This window comes from Mastigoproctus giganteus, chromosome 10, assembly GCF_048544385.1.
Source record: "Mastigoproctus giganteus isolate SK-2022 chromosome 10, ASM4854438v1, whole genome shotgun sequence".
Taxonomy (NCBI): Eukaryota; Metazoa; Arthropoda; class Arachnida; order Uropygi; family Thelyphonidae; genus Mastigoproctus; species Mastigoproctus giganteus.
In genome coordinates this window covers 52,492,988-52,509,657 of record NC_143584.1, presented here as the reverse complement: position 1 = coordinate 52,509,657, position 16,670 = coordinate 52,492,988, and the positions used below count along the sequence as shown (strand labels likewise).

Genomic DNA, 16,670 nt, shown 5'->3' with positions numbered 1-16,670 from the left:
AAAATGTTTTCTTTGAATGCTCCATTGTAAATTCCAGAAATCACTGTTAATTATAATACAATTAAGAAAAAATCATGAATTAAATTAAACCTATTAGGCACAATCATTTTGGTGAGTAAAACAAACAATATGCAGAGAAATAGAGTGGACCAGTAAATTAGACTATATTATAATGGAGGATTTTTACTAGTGCTTAGGGGGAAATTTTACTAGTGCTTAAGTTGAACACTTAAGCACTAGTAAAATTTTTGTGGATTTATTGGATGACTGTTTGCTACAATAGCAAGTTACACAGGCAACAAGAGGAAGCAGTACTCTTGATCTGATTATCAGCAATGATTCTTCATGCATTAAGAATCTTCATATAAAAGACCCCTTTAGGTGGCATGGTGCTGATGTGGGATTTATTTAAAGATATAACTACTGTCAAAAGGTAAAGGAAAAGGATTTTACTTTCGTAAGGGTAACTGCAGTGGTCTCAGACAGTTTTTAAATTCTATATGGTGGGATCATCTAATGACGTTACCAATAGCAAATTCTAAATGGGAAGCATTCAGAGACTGTAAAAGCAACTAGGCTTTTCATATTGATTAAGATGTGGGATTTATTTAAAGATATAACTACTGTCAAAGGTAAAGGCTTTTACTTTTGTAACGGTAACTGCAGTGGTCTCAGGCAGTTTTAAATTCTATATGGCAGGATCATCTAATGACGTTACCAATAGCAAATTCTAAATGGGAAGCATTCAGAGATTGTAAAAGCAACTAGGCTTTTCATATTGATTAAGAAATATCATTCCAGGCTTAGATCTAAATAGATGTCAGATGAACTGATAAGATTTGGGAAGAGAAGAAAAATGTGACTATGGTGGTCTGAGACAATATTTAAATTCTATATGGTGGGACCAGCTGATGATGTTACCAACAGCAATTCAAAATGGAAAGCATTCAAAGAATTAATCTTGGAAGCTACTAGGCTTTTCATACCATAAAAGAAATATTGTTCAAGATTTAGGCCTAAACAGATGTTAGATGAACTAATTAGACATGTGACAGAGAAGAAAAATGCATGGGATACCAATAAATTAACATGTGACACAGAAGCTATGATAGATATAAGCTGATGTGTAACCAAGTTACAAAGGAGGTCAGGCAGGTGAAGGCAGATTACGAGAAATCTTTGGCAAAGGATGCAAAGAAAAACTGCAAAGAGTTCTTTACTTATGTAAACTCTAGAAGAAAGGGGATGAATCAGATTAGTACACATGATATTGATGGTTCAACTGTTGATGATCCTGCTCAGGTAGCTAACAAACTAAATGAATATTTTGCATCTACATTCACACATGAGGAGTTATTTAGGAAGGGGAATGCCATAGATGAAGTAAATACTGGCAGTAAGCTAGATAATCTTGTAATAACTGAGAGTAAAGTGGAGGAGAAATTGTTGAAGATAAACATAAGAAAGGCACCTGGGGTGGATGGAATCTATCCAATTATATTAAAGGAGGCGGCAAAGGAACTAAGCAAACCCTTAGTCATAATTATGAGAGCTTCCCTGGACTCAGGGTAGGTACCCATGGACTGGAGATGTGCAAATGTGACCCCAATCTACAAAGGAGGATCAAAATGACACTAATGACAGTACACTGCTGCAACAGGATCTAGAAAAGTTGAGCAGATGGGCTGAGATGTGGAAAATGAAGTTTAATATTGACAAATGTAAAGTACTACATATGGGAAGCAGTAATCCCAGAGTAACGTATCAACTCTGTGGTACCACATTGACAGTGGTAGAGAATGGAAAGGACCTCGGGGTAATTGTGCAGGCAGATATGAAGTTTTGTGAGCAGTGCAGACGGTCTGCAAGAGTAGCTCATGGTGTCTTGTCAATGATATACACGAATTTTTCTAGCAGGGATAAGGGGTGATTATCCCCTTGTATAAGGCAATGGTTAGGCCACACCTTGAGTACTGTATGCAGGTCTGGAGGCCTCATTTTAAGAAGGATGTAGAGCTGTTGGAACGAGTACAGAGAAGGCCAACAAGATTAGTGAACAGAACAAAGGGTTGCTCTTATGAAGAAAGGCTTTTAAGTTTTGCAAATTACAATGTCTGGAGACTAGGCACCTGTGAGGTGATCTGATTGAGGTGTATAAAGCCTTGAATGGTTTGAGCATGCTTGATGCTGATGGGATTCTTCCTCTTGCTCAGAATAATCGCCTGAGAGGGCATAAATTGAAATTGAGGATAGACGGTTGTAGGATAGATGTGCAGAAATTTGCCTTTAGCCAGCAGGCGGTTGATTTCTGGAACAAACTTCCATCTGTTGCTGTAGAAGTTGATAGCTTAAATATATTCAAGGCAGATTCTTGACAAACATTTGGAGTGACTGGATGGGTGAATAAGGGGTTTTTTTTTTTTTGGCTGATTATATATAATCTTGCTTTCTTGCATGATGTGCCCTTGCTAATGCTAATAAATTATCATGTGATACAGAAGCCTAGGTAGATATAAACTAATCTGTAAAGAAGTCAGAAAGGAGGTAAGGCAAGATAAGGCAGATTAAGAGCAATTTATGTCAAAGAATGCCAAGAAAAGCAGAAAAAACTTCTTTACTGCTATTAACAGTAGCAGGAGGGGGATTAATCACATTGGTTCATTTGATATCAAAGGTTTAACTGTTGATGATTCTGCTCAGATTGCTGAAAAACTGAATAGTTTTTTGCATCTATATTCATGTATGAGGATTGTTTTTAAGGAGAAGAATTTCAGAAGTTTATCAAAATATAATAGGGGGGTGGGCTAAATGGTTTTGTGATAACTCAGAGGAAGGTGGAAGAGAATTTATTGAAGCTTAACATTAGTAAAATAATAAGAGGAATTACAGCTCTGATTCATACTATCTAATTGAAGCTTAACATAAAAGGCACCTGGGATGGATGTGATCTATTCAATTATATTAAGGGAAGCAGCAAAGGAGGTAAGCAAACCCTTGCCATAATTATGAGATCATCTCTGGATTCTTTGGAGCATCTTTGCACGCATCCTGCCCTATGGGCAGGATGCGTGCAAAGGTACCCCCAAATCAAAAAGGGGATCAAAAGATGACACGAGTAATTATAGATCTGTTAGCCTCTAGTCCAGGAAAAATAATAGTCTCTGGTCAAAAAAAGTAATGCAGGATCATCTAGAAAGCAGTGCTGAATACAGGGGGGGGGGTGACCAGGACTTTGCTTACAAATTTAAGTTTGTTCACTGTGGTTTGAATTTCAATAGGTCTTACTGCCGAAATATGTTGCTGTGATTTCAAATATGACAGATTTTTTTCTATCACATCCAGATACATCACAATTTAAGAAATAAAAAGTATTGTTTTTTACGAAAGTATATAACTTTATTGTTAATGACAAATTGATAGGATTACATTTTTATATATCAAAAAATACGTAAATACTAACAAGTATTATTCAAAATTCTGAAACTTTCATTAATCAGACCTTCATCTCTTTGTTTGAAAAGAACATTTAATTGTTTTTCTTTTATGTACAGTGCCAGGTTTCTCTCTTTTTAAACACCAGCAGTAGTCGGCCATCATGCTTGTATTCCTGGTACCTCTGCTCCATTTCCTTTATGTCCTGATGGAATCTCTCTCCTTGTTCTTCGCTCATCTATGTAAGATTTTCAGGGAAAAAATCAGGATTGGCATGCAAAAAGTGAATTTTGATGCTCATATTGCAACCTAAATTGCGAAGTTTTTCAAGCATATTTTGAACAATTTTTTCATAATCCTGTGATTTATGATTTTCTAGAAAGTTTTCCATTACACTTTTAAAAGCAATCCAGGCTTCAGTTTCAATGTCAGTCATAGTAGTTTCAAACTGACCGTCTAAAACCAATTTTCTAATTTGAGGGCCAATGAAGATACCCTCCTTAAGTTTTGCGTCAGATAAACCGGGAAATTTACTGCAAAGGGACTAAAGCAGTTGCCATCCTTATTCAATGCTTTAACAAATTGCTTCATTATGCCTAACTTGATATGCAGTGGAGGTAAAAGTATTTTATCTGGCTTCACCAAACTTTTGTACACAATATTTTTTGACCCCAGTGTAAGATTGTGCCTCTGAGGCCATTGCTTCTTTGTCCAATGCAGCACTTTAGCTCTGCTATCCCATTCACAAATAAAGCATGGATTTTAGTGTACCCACCCTGTTGCCCCAACAACATACATAACACTTTTAAGTCTCCACATAGTTGCCATTCGTGAATCTTGATATTTAATTTTCTCCAGAAGCAACTTTAGATTGTCATAAGATTCTTTTAAGTAGACTGAATGAGCAACTGGCACAGATGTGTACTTATCACCATTATACAAGAGGACACCTTTTAAACTAGTCTTAGAAGAGTCTATAAATAGTCTCCATTCACTAGGAACATATGATAGAGCTCCTAAGGCACTTATTAAACAGCAATATCACTGCAATGTACGAGAGGACCTTCTTGTGAAAAATACTGTATAAACTCCCTTTCACGATTTCTGTACCAGGAAAATGATGTACCTGGAGCACGTAAGTTCTTTGCTTGAAGTCTGGATCCCAGAATTTCAGAAGAGATAAGTCCCTTACTGAATCGTTCAGTTCGACTTGCGTGAATTGCTGTGGCGTTAAAATATTTTCTGGTTGATATAACATTCCTCTTCACTAATCTCTTTAGCTTCTGCTTCGGTGGAAGAAGATGTGGACTCCAAAGTTTCTGGTGGAGGTTTTGCAGGCAGATCAGGTCCATGCAGAATCAGTCATGTGGCTGATGGTAGATCTGGATATTTAATGTCCTTTTTATTTTTTGAATTGTAACCTTTAATGTCACTTACACAAAAGTAACATTTGGCATGACTTACTGGCTCGCGCCACACCACAGGAATAGCAAATGGCAAGCACACCTTTTTTCCTTGACTCCATTTTCTAAGATTTTCGACACGTGTATGGCATACTGTATGCGGTGCCCACGATTTACCCTGATCGCCTAGTTTTATGTCAAAGTATGCATAATACGATTTTTTCGAAACAACCACATATGTAACAAAATATGTCGAGATTGTTTATACACTTTCTGGTTGCCATACTAAAAGAAAACTAACACACAGTGAGAGCTCACGGTTTTTACATAAGTACTGTGACCACATAAGGGATGTGCCACTTATATAAGCTCTGACTTTTCCGTATCTATTGAAGCCATCCCTCTCAATAAATTCCTCGTTGAGTGGACTGTACAAACAAGTGAGTGCATGCTCAGACAAGTTCAACCCATAACTACACACAGGAGTCTCCCAGACTCCACTCGGAAAATAAAATTCTGGGAATCACAGATGGGCTGGAAGAGTGGGGTGGAGGCCGTCTACGTTCCTGGGTCAAGGTTGGCTACCTTGCAGTATGACCTTGCAGTGTGTATAGTTACGGGTTAAACATGCACAATCTGTTGTATTTGAGGTAAATATCTGATTACGAATGTAGGGGTATAAAACTTGTAAACCATTGCAGAAACTATAGTTATGTACACATTTGCGTATAATACCTAGGTAATATTTTGTTAATGAATTGTGAAAATGCTTTACGTGATAGAAACAAACAGACTTCAGTTTAGAAATCAGAAAACATGCATACATAATTGCCACATACTTTTACTCAAACCCCAGATACACTGTAAGCCAGTGTTATTATATAAAAAAACAAATGGAGAAATAAAATTAATAAGCATGGCAATCTAATGGTATAAGGTCAAGAATCAGTACATTTCAAGCATAATTCAAAAAGCTGAATAATTTTTTTTTTTATTATTTCAAATATATAAAGTTAAAATCTGGGGCTATGGGACATTACTTGTGTTACAAAACAGAGTGATACCATTATTTGGTTAAATAATCTTAACAGCTCAAAGGAATATAACTTTAATGAATATATTAATAATTTCTAAAGTATTTTTAGCTGAAAAATTTCTTGACAGTGTTTTTGACATTTTGAAATATAATGACAAAAATTTAATCAAAAGTATTGCTGAAACTCCATTGCAATACATCTTTTACAATCTCCAGTAACCCTGGAGATTAAATTAATTTAATCTACAGGGTTACTGGAGATTAAATTAATTTAATCTACAGGGTTACTGGTAAAATGACAAGCATCAGCACAATTAGAAGCAAAATTCAAAAATTTTATTTTATTTTTCAAATATTAAAGTTAAAATCTGGGGCTTTTCAGTCTACCAAGATTGTTTTACAAACCAGAGTACTGCCAGGTTAAACTATTTAAGATAGTTATAACAATTTTATCATTTACTTACCTACAACTAGAACATTTACGCTAACATGGTCTTTTCCAGAACTATTGACAGCTGTGATTCCATAAATTCCAGAATCTTCTCGGGTAGCACGTCTTGTTGTCAACTTTGTATTGTATTCAATATTTTCCAGTTGGGTACGATTTCCTGGTTTTAATGGAGTCTCGTTGATGGTCCATGTTATATTTGGAGGCGGTTCACCAGTCACATTTACATCAAATTTAATAGGCTGACCTGCTTTAATTGTGAAATCATGCAAGCTTTTGCGATCAATGTGAGGAGCCACTGTGGATATATATATTTAAAAAAAAAAAAAAAAACAGAATAAACAAATATTGAAATATAAGATACGTTTCAGAACAAATAAGTATTATTTCAATTTCTCCATATAGCTACAATTATTTTATTCCACTTCTCTTTGGTCTTCTCAATTTATTGGATTTTAAATTAATTTTTAATTTAATTTATATTCCCTTGAAGAGTACTTTTAAATTGAGAGAATTCCCACATTACCAGTCTGAAGAAGGAGGGGACTTCTTTGAAATGCAAAGATGATCCTATACCTTTTAATTGATTTTAGTACTTTTACCACTTATCATCCTCCCCTCCCTTTCCCCACTATAGTTATTTTATCAATTTATATTTTAATTTGATTTTACATAAGCCAGTATATTTCTTTATTTTCATGCCTTACTGTTTTATGCTCACGACAAATATGATGCAATATTCCTAGATTCAGTAAAAGACAGGAAAATTGCTTATCAACATTTTTTTGACTTACAGACATTAGCTATCAGTGCATTTTTAATTAATAAGTGATAACTGATCCCAATAATTTAAAGGATATGACTAGGGGTGTTGTAGGTTGTTGTGCAGAGTAGTTTTTTGAAGTGAAAAGTAGATGCAGCATATTACCAAAACTATGAATAGGAGGATTCCTATTCAATTGAAGAACATTAATATAAGGAAATGTGTGGTTGAAAGAACAGGTGGGTGAATAAGACCTTGGTTAACTCCAAGGTTGATGTTAACCAAGTTTTTATTTCCTTGTGAGTTGGTGCCTCCGTAGCCAGGTGGGCAGGAGCAGCAGTATGTAGTACACGCTTCTTGATTAGACCGGGGTTTGAGCCCGTGACCACCAAATACCGAGGATGCGGAAAGGTCAGGGAATGACCACTGCATATCCCTGGAGCAATATGGCCTTAGTAGTTAATGCTCCTAAAAACCAAATAACAACAACAACCTTGTGAGTTTACAAAGTTCTTGGTTAATCCACTGAGAAATGAAATGGCAGAGCTACTGATTAATATAGATTAGTTATCAGTACATTTAAAAATAATTAACATTTAATATCAATAATTTTAAGTGGTTGGAGATGTTGAAGTTGTCTGCAGAGCAGAGTTTATCAAAGTGGAAGATTAGAGCAGTGATCTAACAAAACCATGGAAATGATTTTCATTCATTTGAAGACCATTAATATACAGGAAGAAATCAGTGGGTAAAAGAACATAACCTTCTGTCACTGTTTCACAATTTCAGAGAAACTTGATTTCATTGAGAAGTCAGACTGACAGAAAGACTTACTATCACATGCATAGGGCAATCATGAGGAAACTGGCTACCCAACTGGATGGAAGTCAAATTATAAGACTTAAATTTATCAAGAATAACAGCTTAAGTTTCCCCACGCTTTTCTATGAAATTTAGCCACAGATGAGTAATATAAGTAATATATCACCATTGGATTGTCACATACATATGGAATCCAATCATTAATTAGCATTTGCCAGGAGCATTAATGGCATAGTACATCAACTGCCAAATCCATAACAGAATCAAAAGCAGAGAAACCAAATATACAAGGAAAGCTGCAAGCAAACAAATTGATTCAAGCATTACTTTTATTTTGCAGTGGCATGAAAGGTAGGAGGGGATCATTATAAGGCTTGATGGGATCATGAGCCCCTCCTACCTTTTATGCCACTGCAAACTAGCAATTACATGGGACATAATAATAATTACTCAAAACAAAAACAGGCACGCATTTACTTGGTTGTACTCCAATCCTAGGAGCATAGTAAATAAAGTTCACGAGTTTTAAATATTGGTTAATATTCCCATGAGTTTTAAATATTAGCTAACATTTCCATGAGCTTTAAATATTGGTTAATGTTTACATTCACACATGAGGAGTTATTCAATGAGGGGAGTGTCAGAAGTTTATGAAACTATGACAGGAAGCTAAGCGATTTTGTAATAACTAAGAGCAAAGTGGAGAAGAAATTGTTGAAATTAAACATAAAAAAGGCACCTGGGGTGGATGGGATCTATCCAGTTATATTAAATGAAGCAGAAATGGAAGTAAGCAAACCCTTAGCCATAATTACAAGAGCTTCCTTGGACTCAGGGTATGTCCCCATGGACTAGAGGTTTGCAAATGTATCATCAATTCACAAAGGGGGGGGGGTCAAAAGGTGACACAAGTAACTATAGACCTGTAAGTTTAACTTGTTCTGGGGAAAATTATGGAATCACTGGTTAAAAAACACTGCAGGATCATCTAGAAGACAGCAGTAATAGTTAAGACTGCATGGATTATTAAAGGGAGGTCTTGTGTGACCAATTTGATTAGATATTATGATGTGGTTACAAAGGAACTGAATGGCAAAAAAAATTTTTGATGTCATATACTTGGATTTCAGGAAAGCTTTTGATACTGTTGCACATGGAAGACTGCTGTACAAACTGGAGAGGTATGGCATTAAGGGTAAGTTGCTACATTGGATAAAGGGATGGTTAAGTGGGAGACATTAGAGAGTGGTAATCAACATTGCTCTTCTTGGACAAATGTTATTAGATTAGCACAGTTCCCCAGGGTTCGGTGTTGGGCCCATCGTTGTTTTGTATATTTATCAATATTAATGAAGGTATATCAGGTTTAATATCCAAGTTTGCAGATGATACAGTGGTTGGCAGGGTTTTGAACGACAGTAAAGACAGTGAATGCTACTCCAACTGGATCTAGATAAGTTGGGCAAATGGACTGAGAAGTGGCAACTGAAGTTTAACATTGACAAATGCAATGTACTGCATATTGATAGTAATAACCCAAGAGAAACGTACCAACTGTGTGCTACTACACTCAGGGAAGTGGAAAGTGAAAAAGACCTGGGGGTAATTGTGCAGTCAAATATGAAGTTCGCTGAGCAGTGCAGACGGGCTGCCAGGGCAGGTCATGGAGTCTTGTTAATAATATATAGGAATTTTGCTAGCAGGGACAGGGAGATGATTATCCCATTATACAAGGCAATATGATGAGGCCACACCTACAGTACTGTGTACAGGTCTGGAGGCCTCATTTTAGGAAGAATGTAGAGTTGCTAGAACGAGTACAAAAAAGGGCAACAAGATTGGTGAGGGGAAGAAAGAGGTGTCTTACCAAGAAAGGCTTAAGTTCTGAAAATTGCAGCGCCTGGAGAGTAGGCACCTGTCAGGTGATCTGATTGAGGTGAGCAAGCTGAATGCTGATGGGATTCTTCATCTTGTTTAGATTAAGTACCTGAGGGGGGACAGTTTCAAATTGAGGAAAGACAGTTGTAGAATAGATGTGTGGATATTTGCCTTTAGCCAGCAGGTAGTTGATTGGTGGAACAGACTTCCATCTTTTGTTGGGGAAGTTGATAGCCTAAATAAATTTAAGGCTGAGCTGGACAGGCATTTGGAACGAAGGAGGGGTGAAATGGGAGGTTGTTTTTTGGCTTGCATAAGCTTGCTTTCTTGCATCGTATGCCTCTACTAATGCTAATGAGTTTTAAATAATGGTCAATGATACCATGTTTCTATTATACCTTTACTATCAGCATCATTTGATGCTGACAATATAGATATAATATAAACACGGTATCATTCTGCTACTGGAAAAGAAAAATTCAAATATAGTGATTATAATGTGCATAGAAAAGGACCCACGAAGGGGTAAGTGATGCATTTAGCTATGGACTACATTGTTATGAACGAAAGCATATTATTTGGTTTTTAGGAGCATTAGCAACTAAGGCCATATTGCTCCGTGAATATGCGGTGGTCATTCCCTGACCTTTCCGCATCCTCCGTATTTGGTGGTGACGGGCTCGAACCCCGGTCTAATCAAGAAGCGTGTGCTGCACACTGCTGCTCCTTCCCACCTGGCTACGGAGGCACCCCCGGACATACACTGTAAAGTACAACCAGTAGACACAGGTTGCCATTGTAATATTGAGTCATCCTGGTTTGAGATGTAAACACTGGGGAAAACAAAACTAAGAGTTGGAGTTTGATGTAGGAAAAATGACTGTAATTAGCGTAATGAATGACTTTATAAACAGAGTGGGCCAGCAAAATACAATTTGTTATCATGGAGTTGAATTTTAACTCTCCAGATATTGATTGGAACTCATAGGTTGTAGAACATTTCTCGATTTGCTAGAATACTGTTTACAATATGAAAATATTCTTGAACTGGTAATCAGCAGAGATTTATCATGTATTATGAATCTTAAAGCAAAGGAAGATTTAGGTGGCAGAGATTATTTCATTGATCATAATGATCAATGATATAACAACTGTCGGGGGTTAAGGAAAGGGTTTTGTTTTTTGCATACATGATTACAATTGGTTCAGCCATTTCTTAGACTTATTTCTGTGGAGCTAAATGATGTTAAAAAATGTAAATGACAAATGGGAAGCATTTAAAGAATGAATCATAGAGGCCACTAATTATTTTATACTAAGGGATATTGTTCAAGATTTAGACCAAAATGGATGTCAGATGAATTGATGAGGTTAGTGGCTAATAAGAAGAATGCAGGTGATGTTTTTAAATTGTCAGTTGTTTGGCATGAAGTTTAGCAACACAAGTGCTACTCAGGCTAAATTGTGTCTGTTCACTGAATTATACACATTGTATGACTTCCTTTCTTAATAGGCATGTCAATTGTAGGTGTACACTCCTTCTTCCATGTACTATTATATATAAATAATTAGTTACTTATTTATACACAATTTTTTTCACCTACATTAATTTTATCTGGTAACTACAAGTTATCCTGGGCCCTCTGACTGCATTAACAAAATTCCAGGCAATTTATTTATTTAGCTAGAAAATTTAGTGAGACAATTGACAATACACATGAAAAATTTAGCATGTTTAATTATAGAAACTGACTTAAATACGTACAAAATTTATCACAAGAAAACTTTTCCACATTACAGATGTTCCCCCACTGGGATAGACAATTTCAACAAGTCTGTTCTATATCTCATTCTAAATTGAATTATACACTGGACTCCCGCTAGTCCAAACTAATTGGGACCGAGCCATGTTCGGATTAGCAGAATTTCGGATTAGCCGAATGACGTACCCGAGATTTTAAAATGAATAAGGAGTGAGTGACGTTGATAGCTTGAAGTAATGCGTCAGGAAATCACAAGCTACCTTTGATGATGATCATTAAATCAGCGAAGCCGAGAGCGCTTTTAAAAATATGAACATTAACAATCTTCCAGTTCATTACAAAAGTTAAAAAAAAGATTGGATGAACGGACAGCTTTTCATTGAGTGGTTTCATAATCAATTTGTCTCAGCAGTGAAACGTTTCAGCAATGAAAATGATTTGCCACCTTGCGCCATTCTCCTCATAGACAATTGGCCATCCCACCCAGACGTTTCCGAGTTTACATCAGGGGATATAAAGGCAGCTTTCTTACCGCCTAATGTAACACTGTTATTACAGCCCATGGACCAGGGGGTGTTACAGTCTATCAAGCTTGCATACAGAAAGAAATATCTTAGGTCCTTGATAGAAGATAACACAAATTCACTTTCTTTACATGAGAAAATGAAACAAGTGAACTTAAAAGATGTTGTATATTGGGTTGCTGAGCTGTGGGAGAGTGTAACCGGTGGCAAAGCATAGCATCTTCTAATCGATTTTCATCGTTACATCAAAAGAAATTAACAGAGTTTGTTACTTCTGAAAAATGGCTTTTGTTCCTGTTTTGGTGAATAAGTATTGATCTGTAGTTTTAATAGGCCATGTCAAACACTGATTTATTAATTTTGTATTAGTACAGTACTACAATAAAATACAATTTTTTTGTGAAATTCTAAATGTCTTTGTACCATTAATACCATTTAAATTTAACGTATTTAACATATATTTTGCAAACTAAAAAATTTCCTCTCCGCTGACCGAAACGTGTTCGGATTACCGGGGTTCGGATTAGCGGGAGTGCACTGTATATAGTTCTTTACGACATCCAATTTGATTATCCAGCTACCTCCTGGGCTAGTCAAATTTATCACAGTTAGGATTTCAGAATGCCTTTCTCCCTTTTTTTGGATTATTTCCTTGACTAGGAATAATAATACGAAACAGTACTTACAATAACTTTCATTTCTCTGAGTTTTTGGACCAGCTCCTTGATCTTCCGGCACTTTCTTTAATGGCTTCCACATCAGATTCCTTGTTATTATCCAAGATTCTCCTCGACCAAACTCACTTTAATGTGGCCTATTCATACTAAACGGCCCACTTACTATAAATTTATCTACTCTCTTTGGACTACTAGTTACATATCTGCACCTAACTACAACTCCCAACCATGACTTCTCTCGACTACTAACTTACTCACTGCTTCCCAACTTGCTAACTCTAAAAAACTCCGCTTACTTGCCACTGAACCAGTCCTTATATATCCGAACTTTACCTAAATTTCCCCTGAATTTCAACCTGACCTCCCCTCAGTAAGTCGAATGTTCACCGTACTTCGGAAAAATATGGTCTCGCCCTTAGATATTTTCCTAATGACTATTCCTTATCCCATTACAACTGTTCGTTGCAGGTATAATTGTTGTTCACTGAAATTTTCTAATTATACAGAATGTTCCCATGTTAATTTCACCCATATACTTTATTATTATTATCTTAATTTTAATTTATTTATTTATAATTTTTATTTTTATTTTTTTTTTAAATAAGCTTAAGCTTACAACATCTGTATAAGCCAATACACTTCAAATATAGTAAGGGTTCTTCCATATTTGAATTATTTCGAGGAAGTGGGATACAATCAATCTGCAGGATGACTGGATGGATAAGAAACGATGAAAGTCTACCAGAAAATGGACTATAGGTTAAGTGTGAGAGAATGTGTACTAGCATGGATTTTCTCTGAACAATAGAAAGAGATCTGCAAGATGAGTATGCACAACTCTCAGTCTTGACAATATCACTTTTTTCTCATCTGTTGCATCTGAATCTGGAGAGCCACAAGTTTGGGCCTTGTTTTATCTGGTAAAATCAGTTGTTGGTATTAGTTTCAAAGAGATCTTGACCAGTTATTGTAACAGGCCTTGTGAATTACATGCTTGTTAATTTGTATAAAGAACCTAAGGGTACTGTGAGAATATCGGAATGGATTGATCAGGGACAAGGTCAGCACCTTCATTTTCTGGAGTGCCAGAATGTTCTAGGATTCAGTAAATATTACTAACTGATTGGACTTGCTGCACGAGAGTAACTGGCAGTGAATGCTTTTAGTTTAGGATGACAGGAAAAGAAATTCTACCATATGGTAGAGACTGCACTGAGAGATTCAATATAGATTAGGACAGGTGAAATGGAAAATTCAACAATCCTGTCAAGTGGTAGCTTTAGGGCATATAACTGGACAGTGAAGATACCACATGTAGCTAGTAATGAAGCTATAATTCTAATGAATGAAAAACTGCTGCACCACTTACTGTACTGTCACAATCTATATTATACAAGCAAGCATGGTAGTTGAGGTAATGTGAACTGCATGCAACAGTCCAATATTAGCGTTAGAAGAAGCATATGATGCAAGAAAGAAAGACTATACAGGATCAGCAAAAAAAAAAAAAAAAGCTTCATATTTCACCTATCAATTCACTCCAAAAGTTTGTCCAGTCCTTCCTTGAATTTATTTAAGCTATCAACTTCCACAACAACAGGTGGAAGTTTGTTCCAGCAATCAACTATCCACTGACTAAAGGCAAATTTCTGCACATCTATTCTGCAATTGATTTTCCTCAATTTGAATTTATGCCCCCATAATCTGAACAAGAAGAAGAATCCCATCAGCATTGAGCTTGCTCTTTTTCATTTTTGTTGTGGAAGTTGATAGCTTAAATAAATTTAAGACTGAAGTAGACAAATATTTGGAGTGACCAGATGGATGAAATGGGAAGGTTTTTTTTTTGGCTAATGCTGTATAAGCTTGCTTTCTTGCATCACATGACTCAACTAATACTAATAATTCTGACTCTCTCTCTCTCTCAGGGTAACTCGGAAAGTTTTTTGGCTGGTGCAGCATAAGCCTTCCTTGCACCATATGGCTAATGAATAATAATAATAATAATTCTTCACTACCGTGAGTATAGTGCACAGTTGGCATGTTACTCTGGGGTTACTGCTACCATTTGCAGTACTTTGCATTTGTCAATGCTGAACTTCAGTTGCCACCTCTAAGCCCATTTGCCCAACTTTTCTAGTATTGTTGTTCTTGTTGCTGTGGGGATTTGATGGCACTTAAGTTGCTTTGGCCATATTGCACCTATTCATTTATTATATAAAGAAACGAGAAATTCTCGTAAATTCAGAAAAGACTGAAATCAAAAAAGACTAAAAACTTCAGTTTGCTCAAGGAAGTTGAAAAATTCAGAAATATTTGTGTTTTCACCAATGAGATTCTCTAAAGTTATTGGTTTATGAAGATTAACCAGTGATAGCAGGGTTGAAGTTCTGTCTTGTTTACAGTAGGAACAATCAATAAGAATGTGTTCAACAGTTAGATTTATAGAGCAAAGTGTACACTGTGGTGAAACACCCCAGGGGCTCACATCTGGTGAGTATGGGCTTGGCAAACCCAGGGTCCTGAGCTGGATATCATCATTCTTCTCTTTCTTGGTGATGCCTTTCTACTTCTCTCTCTCTCTCTCTCTCTCTCTCTCTCTCTCACTCACACACACACACACACACACACACACACACACACACACACACACACACACACACACACACACACACACACACACACACACACACACACAGGGGGTAACTAATGGATTTTTTTTTTTTTTTTGGCTGGTGCAGCATAAGCCTCAGGCTTCCTTGTACCATATGGCTAATAATAATAATAATAATCTCCTGTAAGTAAATGAAGGTGTGTCAGATGAGTGTGACCTATTCTTGTCCTTGAAAGGATAAGTTCTTCTTGTCTTGATGTACAGATATTGGAGTGCCAAATTTTTAGATCCTGTTTAAATTGAAAGAGTTTATTATTAGTTTGAGAGTGCCATATTGCTGTCCATTCTGATAGGAATGCAGTATGAATGATTAGTCCATAGTCTGATGCTGAAACAGGGATATTGGTTAAAACTACGATGGTTGAATTTTTTGCACCTTTATCAGCCAGTTCATTACTGAACATTACCCAAAATACCAGAATGTGCTCGAATCCAACAGAATATGAATGGTTGATGACATTCTTCAATTTGCAGTAATAAGCTTCTAATTTCATCTAGAACAAGGTGAAACTTTATCTGAGGAATTACATAATGTCATGACTGAGCTGAGGGAATCAATGTAAATAACAGATTTTAAAGAATGATCAGAACAGAGAGTTTCTAAAGCTGGTTTACCTACATAAAATTCAGATGAGAAGATACTGAATTCAGATGGAAGGGATGCTGAAATAAAGGTATCGGAAATGCCACAGCTGCTCCAACGTTTGAAGGAGATTTAGAGAATCTCCATAAATTGGGGAAAAAATTAATAAATATTTGAGTGAAAAATGTGTGAAGCTGGTTGACATTTGATGCCTGCAAAATATTCTTTCCCCATCAGCAGAGGTAAGTGTCATAGGTCGGCACAGGAGCCCAAAGGTTAAGTGCAAGTAGCAAACTTACATCATTAGAATTAGCAAAGTCACATGATGCAAGAAAGCAAGCTTATATAGCATAATCCAAAAAAAAAAAAACCCCTTATTTCACTCATCCACTGACCCACTGACCCCAAATGTATGTCAAGTTCTGCCTTGAATCTATTTAAGCTATCAACTTCTACAACGACAGATGGAAGTTTGTTCCACCAATCAACCACCGGCTGGCTAAAGGCAAACTTCCGCACATCTATTCTACAACCGTCTTTCCTCAATTTGAATTTATGCCCTCTCAGACGATTATTCTGAGCAAGAGGAAGAATCCCATTTGCACTGAGCATGCTCAAACCACTCAAGGCTTTATACACTTCAATCTGCTCACCTCGCAGGTGCCTA

General features: G+C 36.4%; 1 protein-coding gene across 2 annotated transcripts in view; it reads right to left on the bottom strand.

The window, feature by feature from the left end:
* LOC150079033 (twitchin-like) overlaps positions 1 to 16,670 on the bottom strand; it is a 2,795,346-nt gene that overhangs the window by 1,368,481 nt on the left and 1,410,195 nt on the right. For both annotated transcript variants that reach the window (XM_090382361.1, XM_090382360.1), the window contains one exon: positions 6,336 to 6,617. In XM_090382361.1, coding sequence (XP_090238487.1) covers positions 6,336 to 6,617 — 282 coding nt within the window. The remainder of the gene's footprint in view (positions 1 to 6,335; positions 6,618 to 16,670) is intronic.